General features: G+C 41.2%; 1 protein-coding gene across 5 annotated transcripts in view; it reads right to left on the bottom strand.

Annotated features, from left to right (window-relative positions):
* The window catches only part of MYO18B (myosin XVIIIB), a 1,573,426-nt gene that overhangs the window by 68,555 nt on the left and 1,485,323 nt on the right, over positions 1–19,548 (bottom strand). For all 5 annotated transcript variants that reach the window (XM_085634174.1, XM_085634172.1, XM_085634173.1 and 2 more), the window contains 2 exons: positions 15,768–15,809; positions 14,005–14,157 (listed from right to left, as the gene is read on the bottom strand). In XM_085634174.1, coding sequence (XP_085490300.1) covers positions 14,005–14,157; positions 15,768–15,809 — 195 coding nt within the window. The remainder of the gene's footprint in view (positions 1–14,004; positions 14,158–15,767; positions 15,810–19,548) is intronic.

The following is a 19,548-nucleotide window of genomic DNA, read 5'->3' as shown; positions in this document are numbered from 1 at the left end:
ACTATTCTGTTTCTGAAACGGCTACCCATAATCAACATCATCTTTTATCAACACTTGTATTTCCTTCCATCCTGCCGTGCAGCGTATCTACATTATCCTGCAGCTGGGGGTGGGGGGGAAATGGCTTCAAATGTGCACAAGTCCTGCGGTGGCAGTGCCATTCATCAACATTGGCTCACATTTTTGCAGCTCCACTGACTGCCACTAACCTGTGCAGAGAGGAAGTCAATATGTGCATTATTGAGCCATCATTCTAGCACGTGAAAGAATACGATCCAATAGAATCTTCAGGCCTCTGACCATGCGTTGACGTCACATGGCTGGGGCATGGAAGACGTTCTGTACCGCTGTATGTAGAGAGTAAAACACATGTTCGCTGCTGTCGCTGCCGCTGCAATCCCATCTCAGTCAGGCCTCTGAGACCTGAAGACAGCAGAGGACAGACTGGCGCAGGCACAGCAGAAGCTGAAGACTGGCGCAGGCACAACAGAGGACAGACTGGCGCAGGCACAGCAGAAGCTGAAGACTGGCGCAGGCACAACAGAGGACAGACTGGCGCAGGCACAGCAGAAGCTGAAGACTGGCGCAGGCACAACAGAGGACAGACTGGTGCAGGCACAACAGAAGCTGAAGACAACAGAAGACAGACTGGCGCAGGCACAGCAGAAGCTGAAGACTGGTGCAGGCACAACAGAGGACAGACTGGTGCAGGCACAACAGAGGCTGAAGACAGCAGAGGACAGACTGGCGCAGACACAGGCAAAGCTGAAGAAAGCATCGGACAGACTGTCACCACCACAGCAGCAGCTGAAGACAGCAGACGACAGATGGACAGGCTGGCACATGTACAGCAGAAGCAGGAAGACAGAAGAGGACAGGCTGGCGCAGGACAGCAGCTGAAGACAGCAGAGGACAGGCTGGCGCAGGCACAGAAGCAACTGAAGATAGAAAAGTATAGATGGACAGGCCTACACAGGCAGAGCAGCTGCTGAAAACAGCAGAGGAGAGACTGGTGCAAGCACAGAAGCAGTTTAAGACATCATAGGACCGACTGGTGCAGGCACAGCCACAGTTAAACACAGCAGAGGACAGACTGGGGCAAGCACAGCAGCAGCTGAAGACGGCAGAGGACAGATACACAGACTGCCACAGGCACAGCAGAAGCAAGAAGAAAGCAGAAGACAGGCTGGCGCAGGACAGCAGCTGAAGAGAGCAGAGAACAGGCTAGCGCAGGCACAGCAGCAGCTCCTGATATAGTTCTGCTCCTCCACAGCCGAGTATATACACAGGGGCAATGTAGCTATGTTATTTGTGATTTAGGGAGGGAAGATAAAGTATAGGAGTGTTGCAGGAAACAAACGTGTTGCATCACAAACAAGGTGCACAGCACAGTGCAAAGGTATATTCAGTGCAGCAGATTCGCAGAGATATATTTTACATACTAAAAGGTATTCTGAGAGAAGAAATACTTTCATCTGCCCATCTGCACCAGGAAAGATAATGTCCTGGTGGAGAAAAAAAGGAAAAGAAAAAGCTTTTTATCCCTATGCACATCAGCTACACTTTGCCCTGCATATAGCCCTCAGTTATGAGCCTGAGCTAAGCAGAGGTCCACAAAGAGGGAAAGGCCACTTAATAGTTGTTAACATGGCTAAGGTACAGGGATCCATGGTACTTTAATTTCTGATCTGAAGAGTATAGACCGGAAGGGTTAGAAGTACACATGTATTCTCTCTATGGACCTTCGGACAAACACTCAAATGTTATAGGACAAGTGTTTCTTAAATGAGATAGACTGACTCCCATCTCTGTCTCTCCATAAGCGATTGGAGTGAGTTTCTATTCAGTTTTGCTATGATAGCTGTCCACGAAACATGGTCAATAGTCTTACTCTAGGCAAAGGTTATACTCATGCTGTGCCTGCTCTGACTGAAAGAATGTGTAGACCATCCAGTGTGTTGCTGTTCTTGGCTCCATAATACCATGTTTGCCTCTAGCTCTCAGTTTTTCTTATTAATGATATAAAGGTTATCAGCTAAACTGATTAATAGAGAAAGTATTTGTTGGAGTTGGCCCTTTTTAGCTAAAGTTCCCTAAACTTTTTGCTTTCCCCCTAGACCTTTTTTTCTGACATGGTGTTGCCAAGTTAGATTCTTTGGGCACTTTGCCACTGCTGATTAGTGTCAAAGCGCAAGTGCTCCCTGTATAAAGTGTAATGGTAATTGGTTGTCCATGATTGGTATGTTTGCCTTACTAGTAAAGTCCCTAGTAAAGTGCACTATGTGTGCCAGGACTGGTAATGCAACTGCTACTAGTGGGCCTGCAGCACTAATTGTGCCACCCACACTAGTAGCTTTAAAGAGGGAACTCAGGCCTGTCATTGCAGTGCCTGCACGCAGTTTGTTAAACTGCCATGTTGTTCTGACAAGTGCACCCACTTGCCAGACCTTACCCTTTCCTTTCTATGCACATCAGACGCCCCTATGGTAGGCCCAAAGTACTCCTGGGCAGGGTGCAGTGCATGTGAAAGGTAGTACATGTACTAAGGTGTGTAACATGCCCTGACAGTGAAATAATCTCCATTTCGTTTTTGACTGTTGAAAGGCCATCTTGCCCATAAGACAGAATGGGGAGACTGTGTAATATGTTTTCCAGCCTATCTTCCCAAAGGCTTAAGATGGAGAGGTGACGTTTAGTATGTCTGAACTCACAATGTAATAATACATTTGTTTATGAAGGTGTTTTTTGCATTGTGTGTTTAGAAGCCATTCTTTTAGAAGTGGCTGGGTTTTTGTGCTCTAACATTTATGTGAGTCTCTGCCTGATTGTGGATTGACGGTCTGGATTTGAAAGTGATAGGATCTGGGGAATGTCTTGGCCCAGGGGAGGAGGTGAGACAGCAATAGGCTGACCTGCATCTGGAGTGTAGGAGGAGGAGGAGCCCTTAGAGGTGAAGAGGCCTGGGTTGCTGCCATAAAACAATGGTCCCATCTCCTGCTGAGTGATTGAGAATCCAGACCCACGCTAATCAAAGGAAGAAGGTGTCATTGGCAGGGAGGCACCCAGGACTGGTTTGAACAGGGGTCAGTGCCCCCCTGAACACAAAGACTTCAAAGACATTTAGGGGTATAACTATGAGAGCTGAAGCCCCTGAACGTGGGAGAAATGGATTGATCAAGTTTGAACAAGACTGAAGCTACTTTATAGTCAAGAGGAACCTTGGCCAAGGAAGAAACAACTGAAGAGACTGAAGGAAAGGACTGATCCTTGCTGTGTGTTCTGGGGCTGGCCTGCAGTTTGCTGTTTTAACCAAGGAGAGGCTAAAGGGACTTTGCTGTGTGCTGTGTCTCCCTGCTTGAAAGGACTTTGCTGTGTGCTGTGTCCGGAAGTAACTTATCCACAAGGGCCCGAGGTGAGCTGGCTCCCTGTTGCTGAAACTCAGGAAAACAAAAGTTTCCAGGAGAGACTCAGCAACGCTGTGTGCATGTGCTTTTTTCAGCCTGAGACCCTCGTAAGAAGTGCCCTGTGATCGTTGGCACCTGGAGTCCAAGCGAGTCTCAGGGACGCTGTGTGCGTGTGCTTTTTGCAGCCTGAGCCCTTCATGAGGATTGCCTTGTTATCGTGCACACCCGGAGTCCAAGTGAATCTCAGCGACGCTGTGTGCGTGTGCTTCGTGCAGCCTGAGACCTTCATGTGGAGTGCCCTGTGATCGTGCACCCAAAGCTCAAGTGACTCTCAGCGACGTTGTGTGCCTGTGCCCTGTTGCAGCCTAAGATTTTCATAGCATCAGTGGCCCGGACCGGCAGCCCCGGAGGAGCTGAGCCGCCGGCCCGAGCCCGCCATTGCCAGGGCCCGTGTCCCACTGCCCAGAATTCACAAAGATTGCATCGAAGGCCCAAGTCTCTGGAAGAGGAGAGGAGAGTGAGTTCGCACCCCCTAGGTAACGTGTGTCGACGCCTGGGGCGGGGTGCGGGCTCGGAGGGAGAAGCTCTCGGCCTCTCCCCTTCCTGCAGCACGAGCCTCTGCTTCGGCTCGTGTTGCGGCCAGTACTTGCCAAAGGAGTGGCAGTACCGGGGCTGGAGTGCGAACCTGCACTTTTTGTTTACACCATACCCGTGTGGGGGCAACTGTTGACAGAGGCTGACTGCGAGTCAGCACGAGTGGCGGAGAGACCGCCTAAGGCATCGTGATCGGTGGTGGAGTGTATTACGCATTGCATTATTTCTGCATAACGAACTACCCGATTGTCGTATTATGCATTGCATTATTTCTGCATAACGAACTACCTGATTGTCGTATTACGCATTGCATTGTTTCTGCATAACGAACTACCTGATTAGTGTATTACGCATTGCATTATTCCTGCATAACGAACTACCTGATTAATGTATTACGCATTGCATTATTTCTGCATAACGAAGTACCTGATTGTTGTGTTACGCATTGCATTATTTTTACATTGCAAAGTGCCTGATTCTAGCATTACGACCTGCATTATTTTTACATTGAAAAAGTGCCTGATTCTAGCATTACGAACTGCATAGCATTGCAATAGGACTGCAGTGGAACGTTTAGAAGTGCACATTAATATTGCTAGAACTTACAAGGGCTGGCTGGCCTGACTACTGGCCAGGAGGAATATTACCAATACGCATATGTTGGATTTATATCATGTGGTCTTATCGTATATATTTTTATATACATATTATACTCGTTTTTATGAAACTCGTGTGGAGTCCATTTGTGGTGTCATCATTGGGTTGCTGTGAGCGTGGTTGCAAATACTTTACACATTTGCCTTGAAGATAAGCCTGGCTGCTCGTGCCAAGCTACCAAGGGGGTGAGCGGGGGCTATCTGAGATGTCCATCCTTTCCCTGATGTGGGAACGAGGGTCCCTATTTAGCCTAAGGTACCCACCTCAGCCAACTAGGGATCCTGGGTCTAACAGTATTACACATAATTTACATGTGAATATTTGTCCAAGTAATCCCAGAAGTCATTCCCAAATACTACAATAGGGATGGTAGAGTACTGATTTTGGGGGAATTTAATACATTTTTTGAAGACGCTGTCTCCATATGTCAAGAGCTTTCGGATTGTTACTTAGAGTTAGACATTAACCATCTTAACATAAGAAATACAGGTCATTTGACAACTCCTAGACATCATATTTAAACATGTCCTTATCCATTCCATTGGTAGATTCCCTTTAGATAGTCAATCAAGTTTTGTTTTTTGTAGAAGCAACTATTCAAGTAGGTTGTATCACATCTTAGCTGGTATAAAAAAAGAGGGTAAAACTGTACTTTTGTTTAATGAAGAGGGTTAAAAGTGACCACAATCCCCTTGTTCTTTCCATTCACCCTATGGTTACCTCTGCGGATAATCAAGGCCAGCAATTGGTTTATTCTGTTTCTTGTTCTTTGAATGCTCAGTGGTACACACAGAGTGTGTGTCACATGGGACGATGTGATTGTTATGCCTAGACACACTACTATGATTCAGCTGTTACTTCAGTTTTTTAAGGGCTTTGAAGATGTAAAATTGGAGGATGCAGAGAAGGGTCCTTTGTGGGTTTCATTTGGTGATAAGGTAAAATGAATAGCTGATGAAATGTCGAAACAGGCTGGCACCTTTAAAGTGAGTACCGGGTGGGTGATTTGATGTGGACTGTCAGAGGTGAAGAGAGGTTTGTGCCATGTGGCCAAACTGAAATTTGATTCTTGTTATTGTGGGGTTGTTCAGTTGGTAGCTACTAGATTGGTCTAGAGACAGCTGATAAAGAATAAGAAACTGCAGTTTGAGTTTATTCAATGGGAGGTGGTGGACTGGTGGTAATTAGACTCTAGTTTTCAAAAGGCAATGTGAATGCATGCAGATCCTGAATCTTATATCTGTAGTCTCAGCATTCCTTCCAATTCTATGGGAAATTACTGAGTAAACCTGTAGAATGTGAGGAAGTGGTGGTTGGGAAATCCAGTTTGGTCAGGAGCTGGAAGGTAATTTAACTTGTTATCAAAGGTGAACTAAGTAAAGATTTAATTCGCCAGTAAAAGAAAATGGCACCTAGGCTGTTTTAGTCCCGTTAAAGTTTTTCATGTTGAATCTTGATATATGAATGAATTAGCCTGTTTACTTCTTTGATTAATTCAGCCTGTCTGATCAGGTCTCTGTAACTTGGAGGGGGGCTCAGAAAAATACCTAATTGAACAGTAATGTAATTGTGAGTTTCCGATTGCTTCCATTCAAAACACTGCAGTTTGCATTTGGATTCGTAGCTGTGCATTAAAAAATTATCCAAATGGTCCGCTCCAGTAAAAAATCTACCTGAAATGCCATTCACATTAAAAACGTACCTGAATGTTACATCTTGTGTTACATTTTCTCCCCAAAATTATGAGATGTGGCGCAATGGCACAAACCTAGTAATTTTGCATACGTTTTGTTACGCAAAATTACCACAATTTCGCCCTTTGCCTAGTATGCATCTTAGATATATGGGAGCCTATTGTAAGTCTGCAGAGCCATTTTTAGTGCTTGAGGCACCTGGTGAGGCAATCATTTTAGATTCCCTCACTACCACCCTCCAACAGTGCCCCTCATCTCTCCATAGCCCCTCTCTCACATGCATTTTTGTTGCACAGTAGTACTCACACGAGGGTAGAGTGTCAGAGCACTTTATATAACACACACATTATACAGAGGCAGTGACTCATACGTGTGTAAATCTGCCTATAGGAAATGTTACATAAAACAATGAGGATTACAAGGTTTAATAGTCACATGCCATCCATGTAGGCAGTGCATTGTAAGAGGGTTTCGTCTGGAGAAGCACAAACTGTGGCTTTAAAACGTACCACAGTGGTTGGGGTTTTGTGTTAGACCTGTCATCATAGGGTGGTCATTCCCCAGACATTCTGCCTTTTGCCTCTTGTTTTTCCTGATTCTTTTTATTGGCTTTCAGACTCTGAGCACTTTATCACTGCTAACCAGTGCTATAGTGCATGTTCTTCTCCTTTCAACATAATGACATTGGTGTATACCTGATTGGCATATTTGTTGCACTGGTACGTCCCTTGTAAATTGGTATACCATATACTCAGGGCCTGTTCTTCAAATGCCACTAGAGGGCTTCAGCACTCAATCAATCAATCAATCAATCAATCTATCGAGGGCGGGGGAGTTCGAGCATTGATTGTGCCACCCACAGAAGTAGCCTTTTAAATGTCTCAGGCCTGCCACTGCAGTGCCTGTGTGCGAAGTTTACTGCCAATTCGACTTGCCATTCAAAACCACTTGCTAAGCCTTAAACTTCCCTTTTATTACATATAAGCCATCCCTAAAGAAGGCCCTCGGTAACCCTAAGGATAGGGTGCTATGTAGGTAAAAGATAGGACATGTACTTTTATGTTTTGCATGTCCTGGTAGTGATAAACAGCCTATTTTGTTTTTTACTACTGTGAGGCCTACTTCTCTCATAGGCTAGCATTGGGAAATCATTAGTACACTTTTGAGCTGTAATTCCTGATCAGAGAGGAGTAGCTTTTTCATGTTTCATATCTTTGTAATGGTAATGATTAATCCTCATTACTGGTGAAGTTGGATTTAACATTACTGTATTTGAAATGCCACTTTTAGAACTTAAACATTTCTCTGCACTTACTGCTCTTTGTGTGTTAAAGCCCGTCTCCAATACATGTCTGGGTTGGGTGACAGCTACATTTTGTACATTCCCCCTAGACAGCCACAAACACAGGAAGGTGAGGGTCATCTACATTCTGAGCATTCATCTGCATTCTGATGGGTTTTCCTGGGCAAGAAGGAATGGGAGGGGATGACAAACTTCAATAGGTAGTGTCCTGTCCACACACACATCAATCTATCAATCAGCATTTATTTAACGCAGCAATATCACCCCAGGGTGTATCTGGTTGGGGGTTGCAAAGTCTTCATCAAAAAGCCAGGTCTTCAGGAAACGACAGGAAGAGGGATGAAAGGAGCAGAAAAAGGCAAAACAGAGGGCAGAAAAATGAGCGAGCAGAAAAGGCAAATCAGAGGACAAAAAAATTAGCAGAAAACGCAAAACACAGCAGAAGAGGGCAAAACAGGGGGCTGAGAAGCAGAAAAGGCAAAACGGAGGGCAGAAAAAGAAGCAGAAAAGGTAAAACAGAGGACAGAAAAATGAGCAGAAAAGGCATAACAGAGTGCAGAAAAACTAGCAGAAAAAGCAAGACAGAGAGCAGAAAAAGCAAAACAGAGCAGATGAGGCACAAACAGAGGGCAGCAGGTAGACAAGCAGCAGAGGGTAGTGGACTACGGGCAAGCTGGACATGAGAACTGTCGCAGGGCGAGTTGACACGAGGACCTGCTCAAAGGAGTCAGTTGTGGCCTCCCTTAAGTACGTCCTGGGGGAGACAGGGTACTGGGAGGACGGACACAGCAGGAGGAGGGAAACAGCGGGAAGAAAGAAGCAAAAAAAGGCAAAACAGAGGGCAGTGATAAAAGCAGAAAAGACAATTCTGAGGGCAGAAAACAAGCAGCAAAGGCAAAACAGAGGGCAGAAAAACTAGCAAAATAGGCAAAACAGAAGGCACAAACACGAGCAGAAAAAGGCAAAACAGAGCGAGAATGAGCAGAGAAGGCACAAATAGAGGTCAACAGGTAGACTGTCAGCAGAGGGAAGCAGACTGCAGGCAAGATGGACAGGAGAATTGTCGCAGGGAGAGATGGCACAAGCACCTACACTGACAAAGTACTGATTTACCCCCCACAGACAGCCTGGCAGACATCACTGTGTATACGAACTGGTTCTCTGATCCCCTAAAATCAGACACATCTGGATCTTGAACTAAACCTCTGTCCTAAGCAGTGATGTGCTGGAAGCACTGTTTTTCTTCTTGTTGCCTTGCTGCCTGCTGCTCCCTGACTCTGCTGAAGGAGAATTGGAATCTGGCTTCCCACCAGGTGATCATTAAGGGCTGGTTGGCTGCCTCCTGTTTTCTGAAGTGTCAGGGACACAAAAGACTTCCTGCAATTCTGCTGGTGCTGCTGGAGACTGCATTCTGTGAGTCCTAACCTTGCCTGAGGTGCCTTCTCTAAGGTCTTGGCCTCAGACGTGGGTGCTGCAGCTGTTTTGCTACAAAACCGATGCATTGTCACTTTTGAGCCAATTGGAACCAACGCATCACTCTGCGACACCGACGCAGAGTCTGGTTAACACCGCGGTTCTGCAGCCCGTGCAGCCTGATGATGCTCCTCTGCTCGACACCAATGCTCTGCCTTCACCTCAGCAAAATTCGACAACAATGCAGCGACCTGACTGCATGGAAAAGATCAACGCATCATGCCTTTAACCTCAACACTTTGCTCCATCCAGAGAACTTTCTCAGCAGGCCCTGTGTGGGTCCTGTAGTTGGCCTGCACTCCTTCGCGGTCAGACTGATCTTTGGATTTTTATCAGTCCCTCTCAACCTCAAGTAACCTTTTGACCGCTAGGGACTTCTAAGCACTGTTTTTGCACTTAATCTTTAAAAAATTGTATCTCTACTTCTATCCATTGGATTTGTCATTCTGGTCTTGTTTTGTTCAGAATATAATAGTTTCTCTAAACATGTATGGAGTCTTGTTGTGGTGTATTCATTGTGTTACTGAGTGTGTGTGTGTTGCACAAAAACTTTAAACATTGCCTCTTTAGAAAAGCCTGACTGCTTTGTGCCAAGCTATCAGAGGGTGAGCACAGATTATCTTTCAGTGTGTATCTAACTTACCCTGACTAGAGTGGTTGTTCCTGCCTGGCCTGGGTGCATACCTCAGCCAGCCAAGAATCTCATTTCTAACAGTTAGCTTTACAAATAATAATGCATTTCTACCCAAACTAATCCTTTTTAGCAATTTTATGATAATGAAATGCTGGGGAAAATCCTATGGTTCCAACCCTATACTTTGCAGTTTGCATGCAGCTCTTTGATGATAGTTTATAGGTCACTGTTTTACATTAGGATTTTAATTTAGAAACTGCAAATAGCAAAAAGGAATCACTGTAACAAAAGCAGTAATCCACTGAGCTATCCACATAAAATAAAGTTCTGTGATCTGCATGGTAGTACAAGTTATTTGCAGCAGCATATTACTCCCTCTGTGCTACTATATGAGAATCAGAACTGCCACTGTACAGCAATGCAATATCTTAATTGTATGGAGTAAATATGTGAACAAGTGGAATTATTTAAAGCACAACCTGAGGCTCTTTATGGTGCAGAGTTATGGTGTGACTCACAAGTCATTAATCCTGCCCGAAAATGCTTTTTTAAGTGGCTTTACAACCTTCCTCAATCTATTCCTGTGCTTTTATGGTAGCCAGAATTTAGCATCTTGAATGCTATACACAGAATTTCCAATTAGCAACTTTTTTTGTGGGTACAACTGTTGTAGAACCCAAGAGTTTTACTTAACTACCAAATTCTTCGAAGACCTCTTAAGATTTGAGGAACTTTGATAGGTGTGTTGGGTGACACACATCATACAATTCTACTGGCTACAAGGCTGAAAGAGAACTGGGCTGACGCAACTACTACAATATAGGAAAGTATTTCCATTAATAAAAGTGCATTTTGGGATAAGTTATTTCTAGTGGAACTTAATATAATGTGTAACTCATCTTTAGGTCCTTTGCATTTTTTCCACAGAACAAATCTGGAAAGAGAGGAATAGCTTAATTAAATAACATCTTCTGAAACAAGGAATGTGTATATGAATGCTTCTTTGGGCACTTTACCTCTAGCCAGTTTTATACTGAAATGATGCCTTGACAGTTAGTTTATGTGCATTATGGGCCACTACAAGGATGTAGGGCCTTATTGCGAGTTCCCGAACCGGTGGTCCAACAGTAGTGAGCCATCTGCCGCATTACAAGTTGGGCAGATTTGCTTTGCGAAGACCGCGGCTGGACTGCCGGAACTGCTGGCACTGCGGCTGGACTGCCGGGGTCGCGTGGGGTTAAGGCAGCCTCCATTGGGTGGTACAGAGTTGTAACTCTTCCGTACAGATTATGAGTTGACTTCCGGATGAGCCGACCACGGTGGTCGGACCGCCACCTTAAGGTCGGCCAAAACTAAGGATTTGGGGTACAAACTCATCTTTTCCAGTTCTTCCCAGCAGATTTTGATGTGGATCCCTTTCTCCAGGTCCTCCCTACACAGAAGCATTTTCACCTTGAGAAACACGACCCCGCCTTCAACAAAACACAGGTAAGTGCTTTGGTACCATGTACCCATTACCGGGACCGCCCACATATGGGTTGGACTCCGGCAATAGTTAGGTGGTATTTGTCCACATATATCACACATATGTGTGAATTCAACACATATGCAGTCAGAATGTAGACACATACATCGATATATATGGAAATACATTGCCCACAGCTGTTAGCCGCTCTGGAAACTTGTAATTAGGCGGTCGGAAGGCAACAGGCGCAGTGGACTCCTAGCAGTCACGGATGCAGTCCTTCGGAGGTCAGACCGCCGAACTGAAAATAAGCTCCTAAAATGGTTAGAAAAACCTTTAGATTAAAATCTGATTTTTTATGATGAAAGTAAGGTTAGTTAAAGAAGTCATACTTATATGTACTGATATTTCCTTCATCCAATTGTGCAAAATGTATATACAGTGCTTGACCACACAGGAGAAAGTTGTGTATGCATTTACACTTTTTGATGTATGGATTTTGAGATGATACTAGCATACTTATTGTATATGAATTCCTACACATATATGTTTACTGGAACATCTATATTTCCACAAAGTAAGTAATACAGGATGATGATGATTTTTTCTAAAATAATCATAAACATTTATTAGAACACCGCCAGCAGAGGATAAACATAGGTCTTGGACACATTCAGACCTACTCTAGAAGTGGCTTGCCACTACCACAAAAGAGTTCCTTATTTCCTCTTTCACTATTATGGATTTCCAACAACCCAAATCTGGATGGTAACTTGAGGCTTGGTAGACATTCACAGTGTTTAAACTCTGAATGAGGCATGGTGATTTCCAACAATCCCAAATGCAAATACTAAATTTAGTAGCCGGTGGAAATTTATACTCCATAGAAGCAATCTACTCTATTTTACATCTCGTCTACTGAAATATAGTCTAATCAATCCTCACAAATGTAGCAATACATAATACCTACTATATTAAGAGGAATATGAAAGAACTACTAGGTAACCTGTGACATTAAATGAAACAAAGCGCCAGGAAATACCCCAAAATGCTGTCAAACTTAAAAATTTAGCAATTTACCCCTTTCTTTTATAGAACACATTTAATAGTTGCCCATTAATCCATTTATTTAGCACAACAACGTGTATTTGGATCTTCTTTTCTATTTCTGTACAACAAGCCATTTTCCCTCCAACATAAACCTAAAAATAAACGATTTCTCACTTGAAAGGGAACAAATAATGCAGGAGAGGTCAATAAAAGGAATCATATTGATGCTAACTTTATCATCACATTTACAAACTAGGTTTACTCTAACCTTATCCCATAAAGGTATAACAAATTCACAAGACATAAGAAGTTATCATAAATAAGCTTCTTACATTCCACATCTCAAACAAGCTTTAGATTCCAATTGCAATTTAGCAGGTTTCCCAGGTGGCCAATACAATCTCTAAAGCATTTTGCTGTATCAATCTCAACTTAATATCCCATCCGATGTTATGCACAGTCAATTAATGGATATCCCATGTGGTGGCTGGCAGCTCATCAATCTCTTGACTCCAATTAAATTCTATTTTTCTCCAATACTAAATCTGAACCTGGATGTAACATAAACAACTGCTGTTATATAACAAAAGCAATTAAATGTGATGAAACATTGGAATTTCGTGAGCGCCATTGAAGACAATACAATAGTTCAGGACCAATACGGCTGCTACAAACCTTTGGTTCCAACATTCCAATGTCTGTCTTTCTGTTCTAACTGTTTAATTTACATTTCACCTCTTGTGAGTGGAATACTCCGGTAACAATATACTCTTTCGTCATGGGTTATAACTGTTGCTAAAGGCCACCTCCCTCATTTTGGTCCATCACATGTCGACCAGACCTATGACTCAGGTTTAGAGCAATTAACAACCACGATTGCCATAAGCAGCCAACTATAATGCTTAAATAATTCACACGTATCCATTTACTAATGAGTGAATCGTGTGAAATGACTCCTTTAGAGGCAGATGCATCGGTTGTATTGGACAATAGAACACATACAATAAAACAAACCTCAAAATGTAATTACTGAAAGGCATAAAAGTAGTAGAGGGAGGCTTAGGGAGAACCAAGTGAAAATCTGGATTATTGGATTTTGGCTAATATATGTAATTTTTGTTTTTCTAACATTTATGGTTTTTCAGTAAATTGTAGCTGTTGAAATCTTGGTTTGAGCCGAAAATGTCTTTTGGTAAGCGTAAAACTGGTTGCATCTGGTGACCACATGCACAGTGATAGCAATGTTCACTGCATGACTTTGAAACTAAATTGCCAATGTGGTGAACTGGCATTTAGCTATACTTTTTACTGGAGAGCATAACTTGAGTTACAAATGGAAAACACACGTGTTTCACAAGATGTGTCGTATAATATGCATGGAAAAGATTGCTATTTCTCCAAGGCCTAATACAAATGTCATGTTATCTTGAATAAAGTTAAAAGATTATTGTTTCTCTTTGATATTTTACCAGCTTAGGTAAATGTTTTGTAGTACATTATTTTAAATATTGAAGTACTGTGTGATAAACACGGGGCAACTCTTAAACAATGAAACAAAACACTGTATGCATTTTCTTTGTACCTAATGTGCCTATGGTTCAGGCTCATGCTAATGCAAAAAACAGATCTCTAAATCTTCATAATTAGAACATTTTTAAATGTGTTGACAGTACTAAACATTTATTTTTGCATTTCCATACTTGGCTGAAAACATGTGAATGGTATCTTACCTTAGACTGTGCTGGCTACCAGCATCTCCTTTGGACATTCTTGATACACTACTGCCTGCCTGTGATGCCCAGCCAACTGATGATCCTGCCCAGGACTTGGCACTTCCCACTGGCTCCAAACTTATGCTAGATGCAATACTGGAATAACAATCCCTGAAAAAACAGAAACATTAATGAATTCATGAATATGTTCTAAATAATATGTATCTGGGAGAATTTCAGAACACACGGCTGTGCTATAGCACTATGTGGAAGAAGGTATGTGGATTTGAGATCATTTCAGAATATGGTCTAAAACGCTAACAAACTCTATACATGACAATATATGCATGTTATTGTGTTCAATGTTAACACTCTATTGCCAATTTTTACATTAAATACAAATTTCCTACACTAAACAGCTTTCATTCCCCTTTCGCTGGTTGTAAAAAAATCCAAAACAATTATGAGCAGTTGCTTTGTTTTTTTAATTAATAAGATTTATCGTGTTATCATAAATGCATGTTTTCATCTGTCAATTGCAGAAACAAAATCTTGATAACACTTCCATTGTCAAAATCACTATCTTCTGAGCTTCCAAATAATTGATCAACCCTTGTTACAACCCTCTTTAAACCATTTTGTGAAAGGTAATTCATTTCACATGTTTAAACAATTTCATGACTATATTTCAGCCAGTAAAAAGGGAAGAGAAACATTTTGAAAATTCTTATTCATTCAATTTGTATCATCATTCAAATGGCTTGGCAACGTAATGAAAATATTTTTTTCTTTGCGATGAGCAGACAGTGTGCTTGTGGGGAGAGGAAAAGGTCTGTTTCCTAGCTCCGAAATATCCTGTCTACCTGTATTACCAAGCCAACTGTAGCTCAAATACTGGAATTATTTTGGTATATGCATAACATAACATCACAAATGTCAGTTGACGATAGAGGCTTTACTTGAAATGTCTTAGCGTTCTACAGTTTCACACTCAGAAATGTGGGTTTTCAGAGTTAATGAAACTGGGAAACCAAAATCATGGATGTGTCAAGTAAGGTTTTGATATGTATCTTTTGCCCAAACTTTCCAAGAGATATGTTTCTGATCTAGGAGTGCTTAATATTCTAAGAGAAGCTAGCAATATAATGTATTTTTGAAGGAACAGCATATGTTAAGGAAGTTATACAAGCTATTGTTTGACGATCAAGTTGAGAAACCTCGGAGAAATTAGTTTGGTTCTCTGAAACTTTGCCTTGCAATTATCATTTCAAAGCAAACTGCAAGGAAAACAAATATAATTACAATATAATAAAGGCATCATATTTAATATTATACAAATACTTTGCCAAGGATCTCCCATTACCGTTTCAAAATCAATGGAGGAACCAGTGTATTAAATGAGCATCTATGCACAACAGAGCTATTTTATCAATTATACTATTATCTCTGATATGAGGTGGGTGAATTTCTATCTCCTCTCCAGTTTGTTAGAGCAGAAAAATATTATTGCTGAAATATTTTGTTTTGTTAACAAAAAATGTAACATCTGTGGATTAGGGAGAGCGTGGTAAGCTATGTAAGCATGGAAAGTAATTACAGATAAGATCAGATTCTCAGGCTTACTTTCTGTGACTAGGTACATTTAGGCCATACTGAGATAATATACTTCTTCCATCAGACAACTAAAAAAGCAAACATCAATTTCACAGCAACTGATCAATAATGTTGTGCACAACAGTGGGAATGTGGCAAACAGAATAACGTCCCCTGGGCTTACTTACGAATCTCTCTTTGAGCAGTATGATTCCACTGCTGTCTGGACGCTATTAAAGAGGGAGAAAGAGTAAAAAAAGAATAACTGCTGAGCATTTAGCAATGGAGTAGGATTTGGTGCAGTACAATGTGATATCATATGAAATGTATACAATAGAAGAAAACTAAGAGACACACCAACTACTGTGCTTATTAAACATTATTAGGTGAATAAGTAAGTGAGAAGCTTATTATGCTACTCTTCTTGTATCAATATGCCACAGAGACAGCTTTTGAACCACAGAGTGGACTTTTAAGTGAAACTACTAAAGAAGTTCTTTAGTAAAAAATAAACATTCAGATCTCAGTAGACAGATAAGTCATGTTAAAGTTGAAGATCTTAAAGGCAACAAACCGCCTACTAGTGTATTTCGTGAATAGAAAGCATATTCTATTGGTGCTGTCCTAAATGAAAATTTGGTTACAGATTTCCAACCGTTTCTTGAGTTCAAAACGACATGTGGTTATATATCAAAATAACCTTGGGGATTTAACTTGAATACTGGTGCATTGTCGAGCTTTGTTTTCCATTTACTATTTACTTGAACCTGCCAAATGATCATCTTCTTTCTTATAAAATGCCTGCAATATCCTCATTTTCTGACAAATGGACAATTCTAACCTGCCTAGAGGATACACCACATTATCATTAGTGCCAACCAATGAACAATAGTAGCTAGGATTCTATATAGCAATGCCAGTTCTGTTATATTTCCAAACTAGTGCAACAACTCTGGGAACAGCTACTCCAGAACCCAAATTCTTATCAAGCCAGCCTACAACTGAATAATAAATAACTCACAACTAATTAGTGTAAAACCAGTTGTATTATATAACACAATATATGTATATACTGTAGCCAGTACAAATTAGAAACTTCAGACTTTGTTGCTTCCATCCATGTGTTTAGTGTTTTATTGATATATTCAAACCATAAAAGGTGTCCGTTCAGAATGAAACTTATAGGATGCCGGGTGGGATTCTTTGGTTTTCAATCATAAGACTTCCTATTAATTGATCCAATAGATAGTTAAATTACTACAATGTCATCTGTGTAGTTTGACCTTTAACATAAAGGTGACAGACAGGTCAGTTTGGCCTACAAGAGTAATTACTCTTATGGTATAGGGACTATCAGAAGTGAAGGAATTGAGGTGTTCACATAGATAATATAGGGCCATATGAAGGAAGCCTAATACCGGTCGGTAACGGCCGATTTTCGGTAAATATACCGTTACCGACCGGTATTTTGGCTTTTGCTATGTAGGGGGCATATTTCTGGATTCGGTAATTTACCGAATCGGTAAAATTACCGATTCGGTAATTTTACCGATTCGGTAAATACCGAATCCAGAAATGATATGTAGGTAACACTCAAATGAGTGATGTGTAGGGAAAATAATTCGGTATTTGGCACCAAATATATGTTGGTGCTAAATACCGAATACATTGCAAAAAGCAATATTTTGCTGGTCTAACAGTGCCATGTGGCAGACATACATGCCCTTAGGGCGTGTATGTGCGCCACATGTGCACACATGCAGGAATCAGGGGTGCAACAGGGTGTCACTGTGACACCCTGCCACCCTTGATTGTGCTCCCCCCATTACCGAATCAATGGTAACTTGCTTCCCATTGATTCCTATGGGCCTCCTGGCCCATAGGAATCAATGGGAAGGTATGCATCATTACCGAATCGGTAAATACCGATTCTAAATTACCGACCCATTCCGAATCGGTAAATATTACCGATGGATTACCTACATATCATTTACCGCTTCATAAATACCGAATCGGTAAAATTCGGTATTTATGAAGTGGTAAATGTTTGGCTACCTACATATGGCCCCTAATGTCTACATTAGGAGAACATCTTGTCTCAGTTATATTTCTTCCTTTTTCTACAATACATTATGACTTGTGACATCTGCCAATAATGTATCCATACAAGAAAATGTGTAGCTTACAACTACTTTGTATAGTCTGAAAGCTTTGGGTATGGTTCATACAGTTTGGTAGTGAGTGCTGACCTTACTGCAATTTAATATTGATATTGTGTTCTAAATGTGTTGCCTTTTTACACATATATAACTGTCTACACATATGGCGTTTGCAATTCTTGAAACTCATGGCCAGATGAAATATAGCACTTTGCCTATACTTATAACTCACGGTGAAGGAAGATGAGACAAAGAGACTGTTTGTTAGTAAGGTAAAACAGATAAGCACTATTTTTGTAATTTTGACTGGGGTGAGAACAGCACATAGGTCTTGTTTGATTCACATAAATAGATACAATCATAACAAATCTTCTCAGTTAAATGTCCTCCAATATGATATGAACAAACTGACCTACCATTTTGTATGCATCTGCAAAAACTGTGAAACTTTAATATAAAATATGACATATAAATATTTTGTCTGGAATATAACCATTGTACAAATATTGATACTCTGAAATTTTAACTTATTACTTTTCATCACTCAGGAGAGGAATGGATTTCATAGTGCAGGGAAAGAATTATTTTGATTGTTCTGGAGGAGACTGTAATTGTCAAATCTGGGATTTAGAAAAGGCGATTCAATAATGAGTTCTAGTTTGCTCAAATGATTGTGTTCTTTCTTAGTTTGTTCATTGTACCAAGAACACAAGAAAAAGTTGTTGGATTTTAATGTTTTTAAATATCAAATTAAATAATCAATGCCTATGTTTATAATGTTCACTGCCCTGCGGAAGTTCCTGGATGAAACAAAACACATTGGTTGTGTGTATGAATAAATGGCCGTCTGAACACTGACTCTCTGAATGGACAATTTGTATGCTTAGATTATATCAACTCAAGACTAGGATGTCTGAACAATGTCCATCTGAATAATGCCTGTCTGAACAGATCATTTTTATGGTTGGAACACATCAATAGAAAAACTTAACACATAGATAGAAGTGACAACGTCTCAAGTGTCTAATTTAGATTAACTACAAGAAAACACATCACAAATGTAAGCCTCTGTTAGAATCACTTGTCTCTTCAGGTTTTGTTCTTGAAGGTACAATTTAGCAGATGCAGTATATTGTACTAAATATGATCATTTTCAAAGCTGGACAAAACAATTGAAAATTCACCAACACAATTTCTTTTAGTACCTAACATACATAGTTGTGTCTTTGTGACAGAAGCACCCAATCCTCAGGTGAGGACTATGCAGAAGTACAGTACATGTTGCAACTGTCAATAACACAATTTGCAAACTGCAAAAAAAGAGTTAAAGCTAGAGTCCATATGGGGCATTTGAGTTGAGGGTGGGAGTGGATGGGCTACGTGACACCTAATCACTCTCTCCTCATCATAAGTGCAATGTGTTTTTTGTCCCAAAATGGCAATCCATGTTATATTTTCTATAAATTTGTATGGTAAATGCTAATTTTGTAGAACACCATGCCACTGTGAAAGTTGAATGGGGTCCTTGACGTCTGTAGGTTGAGAGGTGCAAAGAAGGGGGAGGGGAAGACTCAGAACAAGGGGAGCAGAACGGAGCAGTATGAAGAAGGGATGAGAGGAAGTTGGAAATATTATGGTTAGAGATAAGAGGGATGATGCAAAGAAAGGATGAGAGAGAGCAGAAGAATGGACGAGCAGGGAATGGAGAAGTCAAAATTGCCAAATGTGCCTGTGTGTTTCTTTCAAAATCTCCTTGAAGTTGCTGTGCTCACTCGATCCCTGCAGTATGGGTGCAGGGATGGCAAAATGT

This window comes from Triturus cristatus, chromosome 11, assembly GCF_964204655.1.
Source record: "Triturus cristatus chromosome 11, aTriCri1.1, whole genome shotgun sequence".
Taxonomy (NCBI): domain Eukaryota; kingdom Metazoa; phylum Chordata; class Amphibia; order Caudata; family Salamandridae; genus Triturus; species Triturus cristatus.
The sequence above is the reverse complement of the archived record's forward strand: the minus strand, read 5'-3'. Positions and strand labels throughout refer to the sequence as shown.